The sequence below is a fragment of the Brienomyrus brachyistius genome, chromosome 19 (genome assembly GCF_023856365.1).
Source record: "Brienomyrus brachyistius isolate T26 chromosome 19, BBRACH_0.4, whole genome shotgun sequence".
Classification (NCBI taxonomy): domain Eukaryota; kingdom Metazoa; phylum Chordata; class Actinopteri; order Osteoglossiformes; family Mormyridae; genus Brienomyrus; species Brienomyrus brachyistius.
The window spans coordinates 19,027,747-19,055,345 of NC_064551.1; the positions used below are offsets into that span (position 1 = coordinate 19,027,747).

The 27,599-nt window shown below is 43.5% G+C and overlaps 2 protein-coding genes across 2 annotated transcripts; both read right to left on the bottom strand.

The window, feature by feature from the left end:
* Positions 1-32: 32 nt before the first annotated feature.
* LOC125715103 (B-cell receptor CD22-like) lies at positions 33-26,845 on the bottom strand. The gene is made up of 12 exons (XM_048986343.1): positions 26,701-26,845; positions 22,604-22,671; positions 22,041-22,394; positions 21,449-21,856; positions 21,052-21,291; positions 9,341-9,676; positions 8,942-9,181; positions 7,709-7,796; positions 7,553-7,622; positions 3,944-7,281; positions 2,553-3,488; positions 33-1,397 (listed from the first exon to the last, which is right to left on the bottom strand). Exons 2-10 carry the CDS (start codon positions 22,647-22,649, stop codon positions 7,099-7,101), a joined length of 1,965 nt encoding a protein of 654 aa, XP_048842300.1. The 5' UTR covers positions 22,650-22,671; positions 26,701-26,845; the 3' UTR covers positions 33-1,397; positions 2,553-3,488; positions 3,944-7,098.
* On the bottom strand, positions 14,761-18,692 carry LOC125714986 (nectin-1-like). Its single transcript, XM_048986168.1, has 5 exons — positions 18,451-18,692; positions 18,054-18,293; positions 17,601-17,688; positions 17,435-17,504; positions 14,761-16,987 (listed from the first exon to the last, which is right to left on the bottom strand). The coding sequence occupies exons 1-5, from the start codon at positions 18,569-18,571 to the stop codon at positions 16,391-16,393; spliced, it is 1,116 nt and encodes a 371-aa protein (XP_048842125.1). The 5' UTR covers positions 18,572-18,692; the 3' UTR covers positions 14,761-16,390.
* Positions 26,846-27,599: the final 754 nt, after the last annotated feature.

A 27,599-nucleotide genomic window follows, 5' to 3' on the forward strand; every position in this document is an offset into this window, starting at 1 on the left:
CAAGACGCTTGTGCAAACACAAGAGGGCAGCCTGGTGTTCACAACATTTTAATGAATTCTGATATTTCAAAATCTTTCTTACATCACATCCTTTCATGATGTCACCATTGTAATGTGTGCCCATTGCAATGCTGATATAATTAACAACAAATTAACCGAACTCAACCAAAATATCCAAGTGAGTCAACCCAAAATACACCAAGCAAGTGCGACCAAAGAAACTGAACAAGCCAGTAGCACATACCACCATCTGTTATCCTATTCAGGGTCATGGGGGGTCTGGAGCCTATGGGCACGAGGCAGGGAACAGCTCAGGACGGGGGGCCAACCCATCAGAGGGCACTCACACACCACTCACTCACACACCATTCACTCACACACCATTCACTCACACACCACTCACTCACACACTACTCACTCACACATGCACACACTCACACATCATTCACTCACACACCACACACTCACACACCACTCACTCACACACCACTCACTCACACATGCACACACTCACACATCATTCACTCACACACCACACACTCACACACCACTCACTCACACACCACTCACTCACACACCACTCACTCACTACTCACTCACACACCACTCACTCACACACCACACTCACACACTACTCACTCACACACCACTCACTCACACACCACTCACTCACACACCACACACTCACTCACACACCATTCACTCACACACCACTCACTCACACACTACTCACTCACACACTACTCACTCACACATGCACACACTCACACATCATTCACTCACACACCACACACTCACACACCACTCACTCACACACCACTCACTCACACATCATTCACTCACACACCACACACTCACACACCACTCACTCACACACCACTCACTCACACACCACACACTCACACACCATTCACACACACACCACTCACTCACACACCACTCACTCACCACACACCACTCACTCACACACCACTCACTCACACATCATTCATTCACACACCACACACTCACACACCATTCACTCACACACCACTCACTCACACACCACTCACTCACACACCACACACTCACACACCACTGACTCACACACTCACACACCACTCACTCACACACCACACACTACTCACTCACACACCACACACTCACACACCAGTCACTCACACACCACTGACTCACACACCACTCACTCACACACCATTCACACACACACCACATACTCACACACCACTCACTCACACACCACTCAGTCACACACCATTCACTCACACACCATTCACTCACACACCACTCACTCACACATGCACACACTCACACATCATTCACTCACACACCACACACTCACACACCATTCACTCACACACCACTCACTCACACACCACACACTCACACACCACTCACTCACACACCACTCACTCACACACCACACACTCACACACCAGTCACTCACACACCACTGACTCACACACCACTCACTCACACTACACTCACTCACACACCACACACTCACACACCATTCACTCACACACCATTCACTCACACACCATTCACTCACACACCACACACTCACACACCACTGACTCACACACCACTCACTCACACACCACTCACTCACACACCACACACTCACACACCATTCACTCACACACCACTCACTCACACACCACTCACTCACACACTACTCACTCACACATGCACACACTCACACATCATTCACTCACACACCACACACTCACACACCACTCACTCACACACCACTCACTCACACATGCACACACTCACACATCATTCACTCACACACCACACACTCACACACCACTCACTCACACACCACTCACTCACACACCACACACTCACACACCACTCACTCACTACTCACTCACACACCACTCACTCACACACCACTCACTCACACACCACACTCACACACTACTCACTCACACACCACTCACTCACACACCACTCACTCACACACCACACACTCACTCACACACCATTCACTCACACACTACTCACTCACACATGCACACACTCACACATCACTCACTCACACACCACACACTCACACACCACTCACTCACACACCACTCACTCACACATGCACACACTCACACATCATTCACTCACACACCACACACTCACACACCACTCACTCACACACCACTCACTCACACACCACACACTCACACACCATTCACACACACACCACTCACTCACACACCACTCACTCACACACCACTCACTCACCACACACTCACACACCACTCACTCACACACCACTCACTCACACATCATTCACTCACACACCACACACTCACACACCATTCACTCACACACCACTCACTCACACACCACTCACTCACACACCACTCACTCACACACCACACACTCACACACCACTCACTCACACACCACACACTCACACACCATTCACTCACACACCACTCACTCACACACCACTCACTCACACACCACTCACTCACACACCACACACTCACACACCATTCACTCACACACCACTGACTCACACACTCACACACCACTCACTCACACACCACACACTACTCACTCACACACCACACACTCACACACCAGTCACTCACACACCACTGACTCACACACCACTCACTCACACACCATTCACACACACACCACATACTCACACACCACTCACTCACACACCACTCAGTCACACACCATTCACTCACACACCATTCACTCACACACCACTCACTCACACATGCACACACTCACACATCATTCACTCACACACCACACACTCACACACCATTCACTCACACACCACTCACTCACACACCACACACTCACACACCACTCACTCACACACCACACACTCACACACCACTCACTCACACACCACTGACTCACACACCACTCACTCACACACCACTCACTCACACACCACACACTCACACACCATTCACTCACACACCATTCACTCACACACCATTCACTCACACACCACTCAGTCACACACCATTCACTCACACACCATTCACTCACACACCACTCACTCACACACCACACACTCACACCAGTCACTCACACACCACTGACTCACACACCACTCACTCACACACCACTCACTCACACACCACACACTCACACACCACACACTCACACACCATTCACTCACACACCATTCACTCACACACCACATACTCACACACCACTCAGTCACACACCATTCACTCACACACCATTCACTCACACACCACTCACTCACACACCATTCACTCACACATCATTCACTCACACACCACACACTCACACACCACTCACTCACACACCACTCACTCACACATCATTCACTCACACACCACACACTCACACACTACTCACTCACACACCACTCACTCACACACCACTCACTCACACACCATTCACTCACACACCACTCACTCACACACCACACACTCACACACCACTCACTCACTACTCACTCACACACCACTCACTCACACACCACACTCACACCACTCACTCACACACCACTCACTCACACACCACTCACTCACACACCACACACTCACACACTACTCACTCACACACTACTCACTCACACATGCACACACTCACACATCATTCACTCACACACCACACACTCACACACCACTCACTCACACATGCACACACTCACACATCATTCACTCACACACCACACACTCACACACCACTCACTCACACACCATTCACACACGCACCACTCACTCACACACCACTCACTCACACACCACTCACTCACCACACACTCACACACCACTCACTCACACTACACTCACTCACACACCACACACTCACACACCATTCACTCACACACCATTCACTCACACACCATTCACTCACACACCACACACTCACACACCAGTCACTCACACACCACTGACTCACACACCACTCACTCACACACCACTCACTCACACACCACACACTCACACACCATTCACTCACACACCACTCACTCACACACTACTCACTCACACACTACTCACTCACACATGCACACACTCACACATCATTCACTCACACACCACACACTCACACACCACTCACTCACACACCACACACTACTCACTCACACACCACACACTCACACACCAGTCACTCACACACCACTGACTCACACACCACTCACTCACACACCATTCACACACACACCACATACTCACACACCACTCACTCACACACCACTCAGTCACACACCATTCACTCACACACCATTCACTCACACACCACTCACTCACACATGCACACACTCACACATCATTCACTCACACACCACACACTCACACACCATTCACTCACACACCACTCACTCACACACCACACACTCACACACCACTCACTCACACACCACACACTCACACACCACTCACTCACACACCACTGACTCACACACCACTCACTCACACACCACTCACTCACACACCACACACTCACACACCATTCACTCACACACCATTCACTCACACACCATTCACTCACACACCACTCAGTCACACACCATTCACTCACACACCACTCACTCACACACCACACACTCACACACCAGTCACTCACACACCACTGACTCACACACCACTCACTCACACACCACTCACTCACACACCACACACTCACACACCACACACTCACACACCATTCACTCACACACCATTCACTCACACACCACATACTCACACACCACTCAGTCACACACCATTCACTCACACACCATTCACTCACACACCACTCACTCACACACCATTCACTCACACATCATTCACTCACACACCACACACTCACACACCACTCACTCACACACCACTCACTCACACATCATTCACTCACACACCACACACTCACACACCACTCACTCACACACCACTCACTCACACACCACTCACTCACACACCATTCACTCACACACCACTCACTCACACACCACTCACTCACACACCACACACTCACACACCACTCACTCACTACTCACTCACACACCACTCACTCACACACCACACTCACACACCACTCACTCACACACCACTCACTCACACACCACTCACTCACACACCACACACTCACACACTACTCACTCACACACTACTCACTCACACATGCACACACTCACACATCATTCACTCACACACCACACACTCACACACCACTCACTCACACATGCACACACTCACACATCATTCACTCACACACCACACACTCACACACCACTCACTCACACACCACTCACTCACACACCATTCACACACGCACCACTCACTCACACACCACTCACTCACACACCACTCACTCACCACACACTCACACACCACTCACTCACACACCACTCACTCACACATCATTCACTCACACACCACACACTCACACACCATTCACTCACACACCACTCACTCACACACCATTCACTCACACACCACTGACTCACACACTCACACACCACTCACACACCACTCACTCACACACCACACACTACTCACTCACACACCACTCACTCACACACTACTCACTCACACACCACACACTCACACACCATTCACACACACACCACATACTTACACACCACTCACTCACACACCACTCAGTCACACACCATTCACTCACACACCATTCACTCACACACCACTCACTCACACATGCACACACTCACACATCATTCACTCACACACCACACACTCACACACCATTCACTCACACACCACTCACTCACACACCACACACTCACACACCACTCACTCACACACCATTCACTCACACACCATTCACTCACACACCACTCAGTCACACACCATTCACTCACACACCATTCACTCACACACCACTCACTCACACACCACTCACTCACACACCACACACTCACACACCACTGACTCACACACCACTCACTCACACACCACTCACTCACACACCACACACTCACACACCACACACTCACACACCATTCACTCACACACCACATACTCACACACCACTCAGTCACACACCATTCACTCACACACCATTCACTCACACACCACTCACTCACACACCATTCACTCACATACCATTCACTCACACACCACTCACTCACACACCATTCACTCACACATGCACTCCTACGGGCAATTTAGTAACTCCAATCAGCCTCAGCATGTTCTTGAAACCAGAGTACCCGGAGGAAACCCCACGACGACATGGGGAGAACATGCAAACACCACACATATGGAGCCTTGGCAGAGACTTAAATGCTGGTCCTAGAGGAGGGAGGTGACAGTGCTAATGACTGTAGCACCATGCCACCCCATTGCACCACCCATCAATATTAAATACATGCAGGGGGAAAAAACAAACTACACTCCATAGCAAGCTGTGCTGTCTTAGTGTTTATATAGGTGGAGCACATTAACTGCCGTCACTTCCTGTTTTTGTGGTTATTTAAATTTCTGTTCTGAATCATGAAACTCCAACGGTTGGTTCCAGCTGGTTCACAGCATGTGGCACAACAACTACAAAAAATTATTGCTCTATAAACATGACAGTAAAACAATAAAACTGGAACAAGGTTTTGCATAAAATGTATTACGATTAGCACGAATAAATCAGACAAACTGTTTCTTTCACATCTCAAAATTATTTTTCAGAAGACACATACAGTATAAGTACAGTTCACTGCCAATGTATGAATACCATAATCCAGCTGTGATGGATTTTATACTGCAGATTGTTAACCTGCTTCATCACTGCATCACTCCCTTCTCTTCTGAAATCAGTGGATTAAAAATGGCAAGATCACCTTGCTGACTATCATAGGCACCGCTGGCCTCCCAGTTGCTACCTCTTATCTAGACCTTTGGTGCCCAGCTGACGGCAGATGTTCGCATATGTTGCTTCCTCCTTTGGTTCAGGTGTGTAAAGCAGATCATCCAGCCCTGAGCTCTTCCTGTCCTCCATGGTCTCTTGTTTCACCCCAATTTCAATTATCCTCTTCTTGGTCTCTGTAGATTCCGGGGTTCTGAAGCCACATCCAGACACATCCCCACTACCAGGTTCCTGGGATTCCTTCCTCTTATCACTGGGTTCAGGATCGATCCCCAAGACACTGACATGCTACTCCTGTTCTTGCTGGGCCTCAGACTTCTCCTCTGTGCCTCCCTGCTCTTTCCGAGTATTAAGCTTGACCTCTGCGTACTCAGTGCTCTGTGAGCTCCCTCGGATGGTTCCTGTTCCCTGTTCAGTCAATCCGCTGTGGTCAATGCTGGCATAGAGCAGCTCAGCACTGTCATTTTCACACTGAGAAATTTGTTTTTGTATAGATTTCAAAAGTGCAAATCAGGGAAAGAAATTATACATGTGAAATTTTACAATATAATTTGTAAAACAAGGTTACAGTAACAGTTAATAACAGAAAATTTGGTTCAAATAAAAACGGCTTCAAAAAGTCAGTCCTGCTACAACATATGACATCATACCGGGAATCTACACAAGGCCAATACGATGCGGAATCACATTTGTATTTGCATTTGCACGATTTTCAGAGAAAAGCACTACGCAAACGACTTACCTGGATTGTCGAAGTTAATTTTCCCATTTCCTGTATCTTACTGCCATGATTCCGTCTGATGCAGCTTTTCCTGGAAATGATGAAGTCACCAGAACCAGATAGTTAAAAACTGTTTATCTAAGCAGATTCAGGGAAGATTCGAGTACAGACACTCACTTGAGAATAATTGTCAGTAAGATGCAGGTGAGAATCATCCCAGCAGCCCCTGCTGCAGCGCCAATCAAAGTGGGCGGAGCTTTGACATCTGCAAACAGAGGGTGTGTCCATTATATTATTATAAATTCAACAGGAACATCATGCCACACCATTAGCTCCCTGACCCTCCTGTCTCCTTAGGATGACCCTAACGGGCCATGTCTGTTATTTGTTTGTCCTTCCTCTCATATTAATCACTCCAGCTGCCATCCATTCGTTGCCTCGTTAGTCTTGTATATATGTGCTTCCCAGTCCTGTGTTCCCCAGTCCAATCATTATCATCGATCCTCCGGTTTGCCTGAGTCCTTCCCTGTTTCAGTCCTCCCGTTTGTTAGTCCAACCACCCATCGCTTCTCTGGAACCCGCTGCAGTCCCACCACCCAGTGCCAGGTCCGGGAGAGGTCGTCGCCATGGCGCCAGCACACCGGCCCAGGAAGCATGGCAGAGGCAGCCCAGGACAAGCAGGGCCATGAGGAAGCGGTGATATCTGAAGAAGCCGTGTGTCACAGAACCGCCACACCTCCATCGCCCGGCCTGGGAGAGGTCGTCGCCATGGCGCCAGCACCAGGGCCAGGAGAGATCACCGCCACACCTTCACCCCCAGGCCTAGGTGAGGCCACCAACCCCAGGTGAGGTCACTGCCACACCTCCAGTGCCATGTCCAGGACAGGTCATCACCATGCCTCCAGCCCCAGGTCTAGGTGAGACTGCCACCAGTAATACTGTCCACACTCAGTGACCTCAACGATATTACAGGTGAGGTTCTGTGTGTATGAAACAGCTGTAATTTCACTCCCAGTCACTTTATACCAGGTGTAAACATTCACTGCTGAGCTGGCATCACTGCAGCAGGTTAGACTCCTGTCTTACCCAATTAAAACTAAAGTGCTTCTCGGAGAATTTGTGTTAAAGAAACCAGAGAATAACACTTATATCAGGCATAAAATCCATCAGAATTAAATTCACAAGAAAATTATGATACCAGATCTCAGAAATTTTATCAAAATGGACTTGTGCATATCCTTGGACAGTAATGTCTGATAAAAAAATAAATGAGAATGTAATGGAAATAAGGGAAATTAAATAATTTGAGAAATACAAGAGATGAAAATCTGTAGAAATTAAGATGTTCTAATAAATACAATGGAAAATTATAATTTATCTGATCAGAAAGTTACATTAAGTAATACTCACATTCACAGTCGAGCTGCACAGTGCTTGAATTCTGCAGGCCGTGTTCATTCCGAGCCTGACAGTAATACTGTCCACTGACCTCAGTGATATTACAGGTGAGGTTCTGTCTGTGTGAAACAACTTTAATTTCACTCCCAGTCACTCTATACCAGGTGTAATTGTTCACTGCTGGGTTGGCATCACTGCTGCAGGTTAGACTCCGGTCTTTTCCAATTAACACCGAAGTGTTTTTAGGAGAATCTGTGGGAATGTTAAAGAAACGTTCTAGGCAAGACTCAGGAATAAGACTTATGTCGATCAGGAACGATATAGGTCTGATTTTAATTCACACAGAGAGATTATGATACTAGATCCCACAAAGAAATTTCATGAAATGAAATTTGATCCAAATGGACTCACACTGAACATTGAGAGTCACATTTGTGTAGGATGTCCTCTCTCTGTTGTTGGCTTGGAGCCTGTAAACTGCTGTACATTTGACTTCCTGCTTATGGTGGAGATATGAAGCAGTAAAGTTCATAACAGAAGATACATGTTTAGTGTGATCATCATTCTCCTGAAATACAGTGATACTGTCACTCAGCCTGGGGGTCCATGACAGAGACGGGGGGAGTGATGGACAGGGAGCTGGAGCCGAACAGGTCAGATTTACAGAGTCCCCCTCCCTCAGAGTCACAGAGCCCCCCTCCTTCACCATGTCCCTGTTTATGGTGATCTGGGGGCTGGGTGGAGAGTCTGGAAGACACAGAGACAAAGAGTCACATGATTCATATCACATTATATCACAGCTTAAATCCACCAATACTCACATTCACTGAAACTGAAATACATTCAACAAACATGGAGTCAACATTTTTATTAGTAAAATAATAATTAACACTAATAAAAAATATAAAGCAGCTGTACCTTTTACATCAATTTTCACTTTCTCATTAAAATTATACTTAAGATTACCGATGCCTTCAATCCTAAAGGAAAAATCACCAGCCCAATTCATCAGAATATTGTACAGGACTGTGGTGCAGTTCTTCTCAGATAAATCCCCAATTATATTTCCTTGAATGTCATTCTTAAGTTTATTGGAAACAAACACAATTTTCCTGTTAGAGGCCCCTCTTTTTGACCACCACATTCCGACTGGGTCTTTCAGATTTTTTGACCAGTTAGATGGAATCTGGAATGTGCAGGGAATCAGCACACAGGATCCATGCAGAGCTTGTATGTTCTGAGGCATCCAGGCTGACCAGGTACTGCACAGGGCCCCTGTAATCATACCAAGAAACACTGCTGTACATTTACACTGTAACATGTGAGTATAGGTACAGTAATATTTAAAATTCTAAAACGGAAGACATTACACTGCATTCATTAAACTTTTTACAAAGTGGAAATCAAAAAATCCCAGTGGCAGTACGTAAAATGCAAGTCAACCCTTACTGACTGAATATTACCGGCATTCGCTGGCCGTGTCTCACCTTGCAGCAGCCAGCCAAGGAAGATCAACCTGCCAGTGCCAGTCATGACTCTCGGCGTCGTCTCAGCTATGTGCACATGCTGCCTGGCCAGAAGCAGAGTCTGTTTTTTCTTTAAATAACATTTGCATTTAGAGAAACAATCCAACATCCAACTGACATAAAATGACAACCACAAATCCACTTTTCGGAGCTAAGATTCATGTTGTTGCTACATATAGCAGCATTCTGTACAATTAATCACATCACAGTTCTGTCCTATTTCATTCAAGCTGAATGCTAATTCTGCCGCAGTCGTTTTGACACTGAATAGGTATAACCAGAGTATATTCTGCCTGCTGTGATGTCACTTGCATACCCTCTACTGACCACTCAGCCTGGACATCAAGACCCGCCCAACGCCAGTTACTGTAATTGACAGCTTTCCCTAGTCTCTTATATAGATATGCAATGTCTGTATAAATGCATCAGTGTTTGCTCACTTTCCAGTAAGAACGTACCCAAGTACTCTCACTTCCCTAACTGAATGTTGGGCAAAATCTTACTGCTCAACAGCAAACTGGAAGTTCCAAATACAATTTTGCTAAAATACTTTACCTATGGAAAACAGCAAAAAAATAAAATATCACCGAATGAAATACACTAATTTTTAATTTCAAGAACCAGCAAAAGCAAAGCATCCTCATGGAAAAATGAAGAGTATTTAAGATATTTAATAGCAGTTACATTTGAAATTTAAATCCCTTTGAGATGCAGATGTTAATACAGCTTTAAGACAAATGAGTACAGTGAGTAAGAGTGACGTCTAACAAAAACAGTGACATTCACTAAAAAAGTTAATAACCTTAATGGAACTGAAGCAAAGAAAGCCTGTAAATGTTAATCATTCAGAGGCAGTTGAAGAAGAACTCTGCACTTTCAATGCGTTAGAAGCCATATATGACATCACAATGACCATGAAAACGCTAATGAATGACAATGAAGTGTTCATCTATAATAATTGGAATATTAATAGAAATTCTTCATTGTAAGACTCACTCGCTTAGGGCAGCAAACAGATGACACAGGGCTGTGAAGAACTTTTTGGATTAACTGGTTTCACAACACAGAAAAGGCACTGAAATAATCTTCCTGTTGATGTAAAGCATTGCTGGTTCCTTCCCCCCCCCCCATTTCCTCTGAGTAGACAGCTCTCACCCCCCTATTTAAAGCATCAGTTTACCTCGAACCCCCAGAGATTTTTTCTCCCTATTTGGGAATTTTTGGTTCCTCTCCTCCATTGTAATCTGGCTTTCTCTCTCTCCTTCATTTCTTTGTCTTTTCTTTTCCCTGTTTTCATATTATTCTGTCTTAATGATGTTGTAATGTATCACAGCACACCCATGTAAAACGCCTTGGGGTGATTCCGCCATTAAAGGCGCTATATAAAGGCACACTGACTGACCCTACACTGTGATCACCAAGCTCATTCTCACCTGTACACCTGTCTGTGTGTCTCGTCGACAGCAATATTGGAGGGACAAAAAGGTAACTTTCCCGTGGAGATGAATAAAGTATCACTATTCTATTCACAGGATCCACAATATAGCATCGGTTCCTGAATTTCGAGTGAGCAGAACAGAAAGAAGCAGAAGTAGACAGTTAAAAGAGGGCGGGATGGGGATTGGAAAGGCAGGACATCTAAACAGCCTGGTCTGCAGCATGAACTAATGCCTTGGACTATGAATAACAGCCAGTCCCTTAGTGACCTTCCACTTGCTTCGTTTGAACATAGCTGGACAGAGTTGGAATTTCCAATGATATTGAACTATTTTTCAGAATCTACCGTCAGCCTCACTCTGCAGTGAAACCTCTGCATGGCCTTGTAGATCCAGGAGTCCTGAAGTTACCACTGCACTGATTTTCTGAATGCCCCCTTCCAGACAAAGCTCTGATGACAATGTTTTCTGGCAAGGGATCTGTCAGCTACTGCTTTAACTCGCTCTCATTATATCCATGGGGCATGACGACTCTGTGTGCCAGACAGCGAAACATGGACCTTTATTGATTGAGGTGTCGCTGCCTGTTATGAGCTAGTAAAGCAGTCCAGTACAAATGTCCTGGATCTCATTCCTGGAGAGCAACAAAATTATGGGCCCATTATTGAAGCTCTGGAGAGATGCTCTGGTCGATGGAAGAAAGATCTAATATAATCTGCCTAGCACAACTACCCCCAATATTTGGCCCAAAGTTCCTTGCAGTATCCCAAGCACAAGAAGAGAGTGGAGAGTGTGTTAGTGATTCTGCAGACTCATACCTCATGGCACCACATTGCTCAAGCTGATGTTGACTAAATTAATATGAGTAAGGACTCTATCCAGTTCCCCGTATTGATAACACCCATGATTACATTGCAGGGTCAATCTGGTTTAGTTCCCCTGACCACTGTAGTGGGTACTGGAAGGTGGAGCTGCCCCCCAAAGTCAAGATGGCCTTTCCTCCAGCCAGGGGCTTTGACAGTTTTGAGTGATGTCATTTGGGAATTTAAGTGCCTCAAAATGAGTGTGCAAGCCCATATTCCACAGACATGCTGTGTGGTGTATCTTCATGATCTGTCACTGCATGCAGTGTATTTAAATGCAGCCATACTCCACTTACAGGAAGTGTTTGCTGACATCCATCTGGCTGAACTCTACCTTAACCTTAAGAAATGTACCCTGCTGTGACAATTCACGATTTAACTGGCAGCAGACAATGCAACATAACACCCACCCTATCAGGGAACGAGTGTGGCAGGAGGTCCAGCTCTATGGGGACCTGCCTGCCATCCCTCTAAATATTCAGCTTAAGTCCAGTAGAGCACCACCTGCTAGGAGAGTAAGGCTGGACCTGGCCAGACTCCAAGATCAGGCTGATCGTCTGGCTACTAAGTACTAATATATTGAAACCCAAATTATAGTTCTTAAAGAGCTGTTCTTAATTAAAAAAGGTCATTGACAAGCATCGTTGGGTGCTTTTTAATTAGTGACACCTCTGCAATAATATGAAACACCAAATATTAGGGCAGCAAAATGGAAGAACAGAACAGAACAAAATGAGTCAGTTATGAAACCAGTGATTTTGCAACATTATTACAGAACCAAGCAAGTGTCCCAAGCCCTGTACTTTATCTAGAATGTCATGACAATTGTCTCCACCCATGAAAAACATGCTATCTGGGTTGTGAAACGCAACACCAGTTAGATTATGCCTCAGATTTGTAAAACTGGAAGGAAGCTTTTCACAACAGTAAGTTACTTAAATACAACAATCTGGGGGTGGTGCGTGAGTCAGCAGGTTAGCACAGTTGTCAGAACATTGCCAGTTCAGGTCTTGTGATAAGCAGGGTAGCTTTACTGTTGGGCCCGTTGGGCCTTTAGCCTCTGTTGCTTATCAGCTGCATGTCACTTTCAATATGCTCAGTTAATAAATATATAAATATGTGATATTATGTTTTTCTATTTAGTATCCATTTTGATCCACATATGTTTTACATGCACATCTTGTTGTAAATATTCCCACTACTGTAACATACCACATACAACCCCATTTACAAAAACTTGGGGTGCTGTGTGAAATGTAGGGGTGTAACGATATACGCAGCCCACGAGACGAGACACGTTATTGCCATGGCTTCACGAGAACGAGACGATATTTTAAGAAAAACTTTTTTATATATTACTGGAAAGCAGCCTTTTATTTGGTTAATTTGAAAGACAAAAATTCTAAATACGGTGAAATGTGTTAAACAATCACCATCATCAGAACAGAACAAATATCTAGCACCATAAAATACTTCACCACAAACTCAAATGACAAGCTTCTCTCCTATTTGACTTCTCAATTGAACATAAAATAGAATATAAACAAAACAATGTAAATAACAAACATAAAACATTTTTTTTGTGTGTTTTCTTCACCGGTGCAGTGGATTTAAGTAAAGAGCTATGATGGTGCTGAAAATGGCTTTGCGTAGCAGTAGCGTTAGCCGCTGTGTACGGTATTATTTTCCAGCAATGCTTACAGATGGTTTGTGTTCTGTCTGTCAGCCTTTCGCCGTTTATACTCAAAATGCTGCCACGCAAAACGTTTAAAAGTGTCTGAGGCATCTGCAATGATAATTTCCTCAGAAGCCGACATGCTTACGGCAACTGATTTGCAGCGTCTTCGCGTGACCACTTTTAACTCCGACGAGAAATCTCGCCGTGTTGTAATATCGCGAGATCTCGTGACCCCTAGTGGAACGTAAATAAAAACAGAATGTAATGATTTATAAATCATATAAACCCGTATTTAATTGAAAATAGAACAAAGACAATATATCAAATGTTGAAACTGAACTTGCCAAAAGTTTTATTGCATTCACAGATTTTAATAAAACAAAAACATGTGTAGACCTACACATGAAAAGAATCATGTATACAAATGATGGACACATAAGCTGAACACCTAGAACATGTAACTGTATAATGACTGACAATAAGTCATAATTCAGGTGACTCATAAGCTTCAGTATAAAAAGTTGTGTCTGCCAAAATAATAAAAAAATAAATTTCCTTTATATCACAGCAGAAACAGTTTTGATTACATATTACGACAACAGAATTTTAAAACACAAGTCGAGAAGTTGTTTTTCATTTTTTTTTTCCAATTCCTTGAAATTGAATTAAACCGGCACATAATTTCCACTAGGTGGCAGCATTTCAGCAGATTGAGTTGAGGCAGCCGGCTGATCTTTACGTAGGGATACACAAAAGTGTGAAGGTTCATCTCTGACCTAACATCTGGCATGACATCTACAACAGCTGTGGATATTAATGACAATATATACAGTACCCTTCATTAAAAAAAAATAATAATAATTTTCATATTTGAAATTAAAAGATTGTTAGGTCTTGGAATACAATTTATGCAAAGTAGCGCAGGAAGTCCAATATTTTAACAAATACAAATTTCCTTGAAGTAAAAAAAAAACAAAAAAAACATTTTATTTAATATAGCAGGATTATTAATGCAGTACTGTTCATGTAAAACTGTTCAACTCCAAAGTAAAATATTGATAAAGTTGAGTGCAAAATAAACAGATTCCTCATACAATAATTAACAGAAGGCAGTTTATTGACAAGCAATGTGTAATTTCATCTAATGAGATCATTAGCAAGGTAATTTCGACAGTGATGCTTTGCTGCCAGTACAGCAGAAAGCACCCAGTAAAGGAGACCAACTGGGTCAGAGGGCGGTTCCTGGGAAGGCAGAGAACAGGTGTACCACCACCAAGACCAGAACACACTGAACCCAGCTCCCTTCTCAGTAACAATGAAGACTGAGATCAAATTTGACATTGTTTATTATGACACCAAATAACAAAGACAATTCACTTTGCAAAAATATATAGTCGTCCTTTACACAAACTTCCCCCCCCCCGCTGACCTTTATGAAGCCCATAGCCCTGCTCACAGCTACTGAGCTCCTTCCTGCAGGAGGACTGTCGCTGACCTTTATGAAGCCCATAACCCTACTCACAGCTACTGAGCTCCTGCAGGAGGACTGTCGCTGACCTTTATGAAGCCCAAGTCCGGCTTTGTTAACGTTGGCTGTAGCTGGGAAGTTGCCCCCTCTTCCTTCACACACCCCTCTCTCGACCCCGTTCCGTTTCCCCTTTACCCATTTAAATGAGCTCTTGTAATAAAATCAGCCCCCCCCCAAAAATCCTCAATACAGCCCCCACTTTCCTAAATCAGCAGAAAACACTCAAACACAACTACGGATCAGACGGCTTCTGAAGCTGAAACACTCACATTCTGCATTCTGCCTGCACGTATTTTGACTGCAATACCCAGCATGCTTATTTACGATGAATAGCTCCTCCTATTATTTTTCAGGAGACATACATTAGGCTTATCTCTCTCAGGCAGCACTAACACTTCACGCTATAGAGGTGCCTTTCCTACTGAGCACTTTAGAACTTCCTCACCACTGCATACTCACACTCATTTGTGCTCTTTTCTTCTGAGATCAGTGGGTAAAATTTGGCAGCATGATGCTCTTGTTGATCTCCACCTCTTTGCCGCTTATTTCCAGAAGCTCCCACTGTAGCAGACCTCTTATCTGGACCTTCGGTGCCCAGCTGACGGCAGATGTTCGCATATGTTGCTTCCTCCTTTGGTTCAGGTGTGTAAAGCAGATCATCCAGCCCTGAGCTCTTCCTGTCCTCCACGGTCTCTTGTTTCACCCCAATTTCAGTTTTCCTCTTCTGGGTCTCTGTAGATTCCGGGGCTCTGAAGCCACATCCAGACACATCCCCACTACCAGGTTCCTGGGATTCCTTCCTCTTATCACTGGGTTCAGGCTTGACCCCCAAGACACTGACATACTGCTCCTGTTCTTGCTGGGCCTCAGACTTCTCCTCTGTGCCTCCCTGCTCTTTCCGAGTATTAAGCTTGACCTCTGCGTACTCAGTGCTCTGTGAGCTCCCTCGGATGGTTCCTGTTCCCTGTTCAGTCAATCCGCTGTGGTCAATGCTGGCATAGAGCAGCTCAGGACTGTCATTTTCACACTGATGTGATGATATGGTTGCAAGAATGAAAGATGACGGTTAATTGAAAAAAAAAACCAGTGAGCTCACTGAAAATGTAAAAAAAAGAGCATAATATCTATGTACGCGATGTATGACATCACGTGTATATGTGTGTATATAAGAGTATATATAAGAATAAATTACATAATGGAAATGGATTTTGAACTAAAGGAAAATAGAAATACAAATTTAGTATTGTCTGTTAACCGACAATGAAAACACTGCATCTAATTTATCAGATGTGAAGTAATGTAACACTTATTCTGAAAAGCCAATTCAGTATATGATTAATAATATTTTAAGAAGTTACACAGATGTACAGAGGAATCATGAAGTCCATACTTTGTATGATGTCTCTATACTCTCATGTCTGTGTGCAGTGATGCAGTGCTTTGTGTGGGTCTGCAGCCCATGAGAGAGACTCACCTGGTTTGTCGGTGTTAATTCTCCTGTTTCCTGTGTCTTACTGCCATGATTCTGCCTGCTGCAGCTTTTCCTGGAAATGATGAATTGATCAGGAACAGACTGTTAAAAGCTGTATATCAAAGCAGGTACCTTTTCATTCAGGGGAGATTCGGGTACAGACACTCACTTGAGAATAATTGTCAGTAAGATGCAGGTGAGAATCATCCCAGCAGCCCCTGCTGCAGCGCCAATCAAAGTGGGCGGAGCTTTGACAGCTGCAAACAGAGGGTGTGTCCATTATATTGTATAACATCCTTCAGATTTGCTTTAAATTTGCTTTAAATTCACAGAAATTCACACCATATTTCAAACAACTCACAGAAATTTTACAAAATATGCTCTGGAACATTCAGATTTACATCTGTGTGGTATGAATGAACTTTTCACAGAGTCCCTGTTATACTATATGACAGTATTGCTGTCACCTTCAGTCACTTTGTACTGGTTACTGCCCACTTTGGTATAATCATGGATTTGGCAAGAATGTTTATACTTATGTTCAAATAAGGAGGAAAACCATCACAGGAGAAATAGAACATCATCACTTACTAAGCAGAAAGTGATACTGAGTGTTACTTACATTCACAGTGGACCTGCACAGTGCTTGAATTCTGCAGGCCGTGTTTATTCTGAGCCTGACAGTAATACTGTCCACTGACCTCAGCGATATTACAGGTGAGGTTCTGTCTGTGTGAAACAACTTTAATTTCACTCCCATTCACTTTATACCAGGTGTAATTGTTCACTGCTGGGTTGGCATCACTGCTGCAGGTTAGACTCCTGTCTTTTCCAATTAACACCGAAGTGTTTTTAGGAGAATCTGTGGGAATGTTAAAGAAACGTTCTAGGCAAAACTCAGGAATAAGACTTATGTCGATCAGGAACAATATAGGTCTGATTTTAATTCACAAAGAGATTATGATACTAGATCCCATAAAGAAATTTCTTGAAATGAAATATGATAAAAATGGACTCACACTGAACATTGAGAATCACATTTGTGTAGGATGTCCTCTCACTGTTGTTGGCTTGATGGCTATAAACTGCTGTACATTTCACTTCCTGCTTATGGTGGAGATCTGAGGCAGTAAAGTTCATAACAGAAGATACATGTTTAGTGTGATCATCATTCTCCTGAAATACAGTGATACTGTCACTCAGCCTGGGGGTCCATGACAGAGTCGGGGGGAGTGATGGACAGGGAGCTGGAGCCGAACAGGTCAGATTTACAGAGTCCCCCTCCCTCAGAGTCACAGAGTGCCCCTCCCTCAGAGTCACAGAGCCCCCCTCCTTCACCATGTCCCTGTTTATGGTGATCTGGGGGCTGGGTGAAGAGTCTGGAAGAGATAGAGACAAAGAATCACTTGATTCATATCACATTGTATCACACGTCTCACACACACCTGCAGGGGGGGGGGGGGGGGGGCAACTATTTATTACTTCAAAGTATGTCAGTGAATCTCAGATTCCTTATAATGTATATATGATTTGAGTTTTCATATTTCTCATTCTGAGCCCTTCAGTTGCACATGACAGTGTCACTGAATGTAACTTTGGGAAGACAGTTCCTGTTACTATGTGACAGTATTCCTGTCACCCTCAGTCACTTTGTACTGGTCACTCCTCCACTGGCAGCTGGCTTTGCTGCTACTGGGTGTCACGTCTGGAATCCAGGAAGGATGTCGGTCTTCACAAAAGTATCTTTTATTTATGCTAATAAAGACTAGAAACAGATTTACAATCTGTGACACACAACAATGACTGAGCTGAAGAGCCAGATGAGGGCAGACAAATATATACATTGGTAATGAGCCATTAAATTCTAAATACTAATTATCAAACAAACACAGGTGTGGACGTTTAGCACACTAGGCTGGAAACAATGACCTCTGTTGGCCAAACGGGCACATGACAGGCTGACGAGACTCGTCCTGGCACTGGGGGTTATTATTATTTTATCATTTTCATTTTCAATTTATTTTTTGCAGAAAATATCTCCCATACATAATAATGGATTTGACGTCTTTGCACATTTGAAAAATAAAGCGATAAAGAATATTTTCTAATTTATATAAAATGATGTTAAATCTGCAGCAGATTATGAGAACAGCAGAATCTGACCCTCTCACTCCCACCCTTGGAATCTACAAAACAGCTGCAGCCATAACACCATCAAACAGGTGAAAGACTCTTCTGATCCTTCTCAGAGTCTTTTTGACTCCCTCCCATCACAGAGGAGGTTCTGCCAGGGACGGATTATGGGTTGTCTGGGCCCCTGGGCAAAACGTTCGCGAGGGCCCCCCCCCACCACCACCACCACAACCACCACAATTCAAGGGCCCTTGGCAGCCAAACGCCCTCCCTATAGGGTCAGGGGCCCTTGTAGGGAGAGGATCAAAGAATGTAGGCCCTCCAAAATAGGGCCCTCTAAAATAGACAAACGAAAATACATTGTTGATAAGCGTTGCAAATTGTTTTGGGCTAGGGGCCCCAGGGGCCCCCTACACCCCAAGGGCCCCTGGGCAGCGACCCCGCTGGCCTGGTCCGTAATCCGTCCCTGGGTTCTGCAGGCTGCAGGCCAGAACGTCTGTATGTGTGTTTGCAGGACACTGAATCTGAATTGATAAAATCCACTATTTGTATCACATGATCTGTATAAACAATATAAAATATAACTGTGTATACAGGGTTGTCGACAATTTATTGTGTCTTCCCTTCTAACCCAAACATTCATCATGACATCACAGTACAGTGTGGATCACCAACGCTGTCACCTTGTCTAGGAACTTACAGCTTTCATTTTCTGACCACATGTATGATTTCTGTCAATCACGTGTTTTGCTTTGTATAATAGCAGGAAAATCAGATGACATCTATCAGATTATGCAGCTTAACTCCTTCTCCGGACACTTATCATCTCTTGACTAGAGTAATATCACTCTATACTGCCAGGGCTGTCAGCACGTGCTGTTTAAGCCAATGCAGATGGTTCATAAATGCAGCAGTTTTCCTGATACTCAATCAGCTGAAACACTCTCCCTCTTCCTTCTGAATCTCCACTGATTTGCTGTAGGCTCTTGCACCAAGTTCACCTCCCATCTCTTTTAGGAAAACCTCACCAGCTCATCCCCCCACTGACCCTCCTACTCTCTGCCTTCATAGACTTTCCAATGTTATACTTTCACTTGGCAAAATTAAATGCTTTTTCCTTGTATTTTGCATTTGTCCTGTAGGAACCAAGTCCTTGTTGTGTTATGGTTTGAATAGCTTCTCTGATGTTAGCTTCTAATAATGGTTTATATCATTCCTAATCCAATGATAATATGCAGCTGCATAAATTCAGCCTGGCAGCACTAGACTTAAACTGGCTCCTTCAGACGTTTTATCTGCCTGCCTTGTGCATATCCTTGGACAGTAATGTCTGATAAATAAATAAATGAGAATGTAATGGAAATAAGGGAAATTAAATAATTTGAGAAATACAAGAGATGAAAATCTGTAGAAATTCAGATGTTCAGATAAATACAATGGAAAATTATAATTTATCTGATCAGGAAGTTACATTAAGTAATACTCACATTCACTGTCGAGCTGCACAGTGCTTGAATTCTGCAGGCCGTGTTTATTCCGAGCCTGACAGTAATACTGTCCACTGACCTCAGTGATATTACAGGTGAGGTTCTGTCTGTGTGAAACAACTTTAATTTCACTCCCAGTCACTTTATACCAGGTGTAATTGTTCACTGCTGGGTTGGCATCACTGTTGCAGGTTAGACTCCGGTCTTTTCCATTTAACACCGAAGTGTTTTTAGGAGAATCTGTGGGAATGTTAAAGAAACGTTCTAGGCAAAACTCAGGAATAAGACTTATGTCGATCAGGAACAATATAGGTCTGATTTTAATTGACAGAGAGATTATGATACTAGATCTCATAAAGAAATTTCATGAAATGATATTTGATGAAAATGGACTCACACTGAACATTGAGAGTCACATTTGTGTGGGATGTCCTCTCACTGTTGTTGGCTTGGAGACTGTAAACTGCTGTACATTTGACTTCCTCCTTATGGTGGAGATGTGAGGCAGTAAAGTTCATAACAGAAGATACATGTTTAGTGTGATCATCATTCTCCTGAAATACAGTGATACTGTCACTCAGCCTGGGGGTCCATGACAGAGACGGGGGGAGTGATGGACAGGGAGCTGGAGCCGAACAGGTCAGAGTCACAGAGTCCCCCTCCCTCAGAGTCACAGAGTCCCCCTCCCTTAGAGTCACAGAGCCCCCCTCCCTCAGAGTCACAGAGTCCCCCTCCCTCAGAGTCACAGAGCCCCCCTCCTTCACCATGTCCCTGTTTATGGTGATCTGGGGGCTGGGTGGAGAGTCTGGAAGACACAGAGACAAAGAGTCACATGATTCATATCACATTATATCACAGCTTAAATCCACCAATACTCACATTCACTGAAACTGAAATACATCCAAGAAACATGAAGTCAAGTTTTTGTAAATCTCTCTGTATTAGTAAAATAATAATAAACACTAATATCAAATATAAAGCAGCTGTACCTTTTACATCAATTTTCACTTTCTCATCAAAATTATACTTAAGGTTACCGGTGCCTTCAATCCTAAGGAAATAACCATCAGTCCGGTCCTTTGTAATATTATTCAGGACTGTGGTGCAGTTTTTCTTTGTTAATCTTCCGATTATCTTTCCTTGGATGTCATTTTTAAATGTTTTATTAGATGAAAACACATAATTTCCTGTCTTTGTATTTATCCTCCATATTCCGATTGGCTTTTTCAGATTTTTTGACTGGTCAGATGGAATCTGGAATGTGCAGGGAATCAGCACACAGGATCCATGCAGAGCTTGTATGTTCTGAGGCATCCAGGCTGACCAGGTACTGCACAGGGCCCCTGTAATCATACCAAGAAACACTGCTGTACATTTACACTGTAACACACAAGTCAGTATATTACATTAATGTCATCAATTCTAAAATACAGGATATTAAATTAAACTGAGTCCAGCGATTGCTGTACACATAGGAAACATAGTAAGAATAGACCTTAATGAAGACTGTCTCCCCCCCCCCCCCCCCCCCCCAACGTTGGCCGTGTCTCACCTTGCAGCAGGCAGCCAATGAGGATGAAGCTCTCTGCCCCAGTCATGTCTCCCTCAGCTGAAGGGAAGCTGTGATGCAGGAAAACATTCATATGTACACAGAATCTGTTTAAGTAATACTGCATACTAATCTTTCAGGGACTCAAAAGTCATACATCATGTACTGAACATTGTACTGTAAAATGTTAGTGTATGCCAGTGGTTCTCAAACTCGGTCCTCAGGCCCCACTGCCCTGCTTGTTCTCCAGCTATCCCTGCCCTACACACTGCTGATTACCTGGATCAGGTGTGTTCAGTCAATCAGAAGCTGAAAGACAGCTGGGACTTATGTGTGGGGCAGGAATAGCTGGAAAACAAGCAGGGCAGTGGGGCCTGAGGACCGAGTTTGAGAACCACTGGTGTATGGAAAGACAACGGAGAGCCAGCTGTACCAGTGTGTAAAAGCAGGAAGGAAGCAGCCATTCTGCAGTAAGTTACCCTTCTGACAGCTGTTACATGCGATCAGTGTAACCAACATGCAGCAGCCTTCAGATGAACAACGCAAAACCCGAATGCTGTGAATGCTTCCATTATTAACATTCATGTGCTGCTTGTAAGAACTGATCATGGCGATCATACAGTCAAGCTGTTTGACCACAGAATCTGTTCTCCTATGTTGTTCAGAAACACGTTAATTTCGGAAAAAAACTTCATTTATGGAAATATTAATTTTAATGTATTTGATGCATTTTTACGCTATAGTGTCAGTACAAACAATAATAATTTTTTTCTGATTCTAATTTATTTTCAAACAGAGTACCCAGTCATGACCCAGCAGTAGTGTTACTGGTTGCTGGGTGCATTAGGGTTACTGGTTTATGGCCCAGCACTGGGTAACTGTACCCCTGTTGTCATGGGAACCTACGTTATGCAAAGCACTGGAGCATCCCTCAGACGGCTGAGCTGGCATAGACGTAACAAGGCGAGCTGGGTACTTTTAGTTTGTTGTGTTATAATAATATTTATGATAAGATAAAATGGTAATATTATTATAAAATAATAATAATGTTAATATTAACTCTTTTTGAACAATAACTTTATGCCATCTTTCGTCTAATGTCAGCTAGCTAACATTAATTAACGTCAGTGAACATTAGCTAACTAGATAGCTGACTGTCAGGATCGGTCTCTGCCTCTTCCAGTCCTACCAGTTGCTTCCCTATTTGGACAGCAGGGGTCTCTGTCGATTCCGTTCATCCCCCTGTGTTTAGAACCTTTACTAGCCCTTCGTTGATTTCATGTCTGTTATGTTTATTGTGTGTTTGTATTCATGTATTGATTCTACTTTTGTGCCTCTGTTAGGTACCCTGACCCATGTTTTTTTAGTTATTGCAGGGATCAATCACAATCAAAATGGGACACAGCCTTTTATTCATATTTTACTTAATATGACCTGTGACACGTTCATGATACTTATCTGGCCAGCAGATCAATCTTTTGTTTTCACAGAAAAAAATATGTAACGTTAATCCACTAATAAGCACTGGCAAGTTTCACCAGCGGCACCAGTGATATTTGCCAAAATTATACTGGCTAGTGATTATCATCCATAAATGGGTCATGACTTCTGCTGAGAGACATTGCTGTTGAATTTTTCTAATGCATTTTTTTGGCGCTTTAATCACCACAGAAAGAATAGCATTCAGTGCCATTATATTCCAGAGAAGACCAGCATTTCTATGAATCCCTTATAGAAACTATACGCTCATGTTCACTTCCCTGCAAAGATTTGTTTAATGCTGCTTCCCTCCTGGACTATGGCCAATGAGAGCCAGCGAGCCATGTAAGGGCATGCTATAAGTGAGCGTTTGATTGGCTAGAAATGAAACTTGGGGCTGAATATATATGCCTACAGTGAATAAACGACCGAGCTGGTGAATGGGTATATAACCTACATGTGCAATAGCTTCCTATATGCTGCAACTGGATTTTAGAGATGCAACATTTTCAAAATTTTCAGTTTAAAATGATGAGGTTTATTAGCATTTCGATTTGTTTGCTGACCATGCGATATGCTGTTAGGTTTGCATTTTTGACAAACATGAGTAGCTAAGGTACAGTGTTTAGAGGCTTAGACTATAATTGAACAACAAATATTATTTTTCTCACTTGTCTTATTAGTGTTGTTTAGATTACTCCTTAATTATTTAGCCTAAATAATAGGCTGTTTTTTTGACATATCGAAACACAAGTGTTTCCAATCTATTTTATGCAAACAGGAAGTGCCACTGAATGAGTTGGTGAGCGAATCAGAATGAATCTTTTAGCTGAACAGAATCAAACAAACTCTGTCCCCAAAAAAGGGTCTTTTTGCCCATTATCCTGTCTGTCAAAGCTGCAGCGTGAGAAAATCTTGCGTCACACACCTACTCTGACGGCAGGGAGAGAGAGAGGGAGGCATTTCAGCTACTGACCAGCTGCTGCACAGCAATGCGACTCATAGGGAACATTCCTAAAGTACCGATACTAATGAAACAGTAAACAGTATTGTTTTTAATCAAAGGAGTATCGCGGATCATTCTTCAGTATCAGTGTACCATGTAAAACCTTTCTGGAGTACTGTAGGTACTAAAAGAGAGTTCCGGAACATCCTCTGAGGAGCTACCATCGGGCTGACTTCCAGTGGTGTGAACAAAGCAAACGTTTCTGGTTCCAGAAAAAAGTTCCAGTGGTGTGAAAGCACCTGTTACTATTGCACACCTGTCTCTCATTTAGCCATTTTTATCAGTGTATATCTGTGCCTGCTCTTATATTCAGTAGTAGCAAGAAACCTTGGGAGGAACCAGACTGAGCCCAACCTCCGGGGGCCGGCAGAGGATGTCAAAAATAGCAAATAGTGTTTTATCAAGTGATCGTTAAAAATGACAAAAACATTATGGCCACACATAATGGTGACGAGATTTTGTTACACGATAAGAAAATGTATAAAAATTAGTGTTAAACGGTATTGGACAGGGTATCCAGCCGTGGTCGTAACCTCGCTGCTGCAATAAAGACTGAATCTGAAGATCTACACAAGTGGCTTCTGACTCGTTATTGGCAGGGAAAGAAAAAACCTGAAACACAGACTAAATGCCCAGTGCATAAATATTCTAATAGACAATGTATGTTTATTCTTAGACAGACTGTATTCTTATAGATTCACATTGCTAGCATTTTCAGCTTTGGAGACAGGAAGTTTGCAGAGCAGAATAAAAGACATGCTACACAAAAGAGGGGAATGTCTGACTGAAACATTGTGTGTTTACTTATCCTACAGATACAGTCATCAAGCTGCACATGCTTCCATACAGGACAAAAGCAGACACTCCATGCCTTCATTTTAAACACTAAAGACATTAATATAAACAGAATTCAGACACCCTGGCAGAGCCTGGTTCAGACCCTCTGTCACGTCTGACAATCATCAACCTCCAGATCCAGAATCCAGTCTATAGTTTCTACAGAACCAGTTGATTAGTTTCACCTGTTAATTATTACCGAATCCCATAAATATCGCCATTCTTCAATGTTCATTTTGCGGGTTTTCCTGAACGTTTTCCTGCATTTCTCTGCCCCAATGCGCTTTACATGTGTGTGCTGTGATACATTACAACATCATCAAGACAGAATAGTACAAAAACAGGTAAATGTTGTTATTGCTCAATGTGCATCTTGCGAGGTATTGCACGTTTCTTCGTACATTTCCCTACGTTACTTTGTACATCTAACGATTTCGATTTTGTTCTCTCCCTGCTCCTGTTACAACTCCTGTCTGTTTCTGCGGATTTGACGTTTGTGTTCTGGCTTTATTGTTATTAACAAATGGACTTGGATCCTGCATGTGGACCCCAACCCAGTTCATTACATCATCAGAAATGTAAAGGGACAGATTCTGTCATTATTAATCTGCAATAGCACAACAATGAACATGACACTGGGTTCCCTGAAGAACCAGACAGAAGACAGAACATTCTATATTATCCCAGCTATATGGTCTACGGGAGTCAACATGAAGTGGACACCAAATAAGAATATCAATCTGCAAATCACCTTGAGTATATAACAGGTATGATTTACCTTCTTCTGAAGAAGATGAAGCCGATGGAATGATGGTTCGTAAATGTCAGTGTCCCAGATTCAGATGAAAGAATGTAAAGTCTGCAGTGGGATTGTGTTGAAAGTCACAAGTGATATTTTTCCATCCCCCAAAACAGGCGTGACAATCGATATAAAACTAAAACCAGATCTGTAAAATGTTTCCTGACACATACACATTCACAGCCTTCATACACACCAGCCTTTCGAACCAGCCAGTTGGCACCCATGGTGTTAAGAACCACCCATCATTCATTTGAGGAAGCAACTTAATTTAATGGTAGTCAGCAGGAAATGGTGAGGGTGAAGTGTTGCTGCATTTCTTTTCGAATTGGGCTTGTGAATGCCTAGTGCAAGAAATTTCTTGTTCATCCATCCATCCATCCATCCATCCATTAAAAAATGTTCCCCTGGGATGAATAAAGTTTATGGAATCAAATCAAATCTGTCTTCTAAATTTCTGAGGTGGTGCTACAGTATCTGATCAGGCTGGAATGATCCCCAGTAATATTTCCTATTACACTGCAGTGGAATTAGCCGGTTATTAACTGTGCTCCAAGAAAGTGCCCCATGCAGCACATGGCTAGAATTATTCATGATATTGTACAATTGAAGAGTACATTTCAAAGACCGCCAGTGATCTAAAGTCAGGTTTCCTCATCATATGATACTGGGAACTATAACTCACTGACGTTACGAGCTTTTTAAATAGAATAGCCCGCGATTTATTTTCTCAAGTCTACAATGGAAAACGTGGGTGGCATGGTGGTGCAGTGGTTAGCACTGTCGCCTCACACCTCTGGGACCTGGGTTCGAGTCTCTGCCTGGGTCACATGTGTGTGGAGTTTGCATGTTCTCCCTGTGTCGTCGTGGGGTTTCCT

Coding starts and splice junctions, on each gene's coding strand:
- LOC125714986 (XM_048986168.1), bottom strand. CDS start 18,571: ATGAACTTTACTGCCTCAGATCTCCACCATAAGCAGGAAGTGAAATGT. Junction 18,294..18,450: donor TGTGATTCTCAATGTTCAGT/GTGAGTCCATTT, acceptor ACATTCCCACAG/ATTCTCCTAAAAACACTTCG. Junction 17,689..18,053: donor TGTGCAGGTCCACTGTGAAT/GTAAGTAACACT, acceptor CTCTGTTTGCAG/CTGTCAAAGCTCCGCCCACT.
- LOC125715103 (XM_048986343.1), bottom strand. CDS start 22,649: ATGACTGGGGCAGAGAGCTTCATCCTCATTGGCTGCCTGCTGCAAG. Junction 21,292..21,448: donor TGTGACTCTCAATGTTCAGT/GTGAGTCCATTT, acceptor ACATTCCCACAG/ATTCTCCTAAAAACACTTCG. Junction 9,182..9,340: donor TGTGACTCTCAATGTTCAGT/GTGAGTCCATTT, acceptor ACATTCCCACAG/ATTCTCCTAAAAACACTTCG.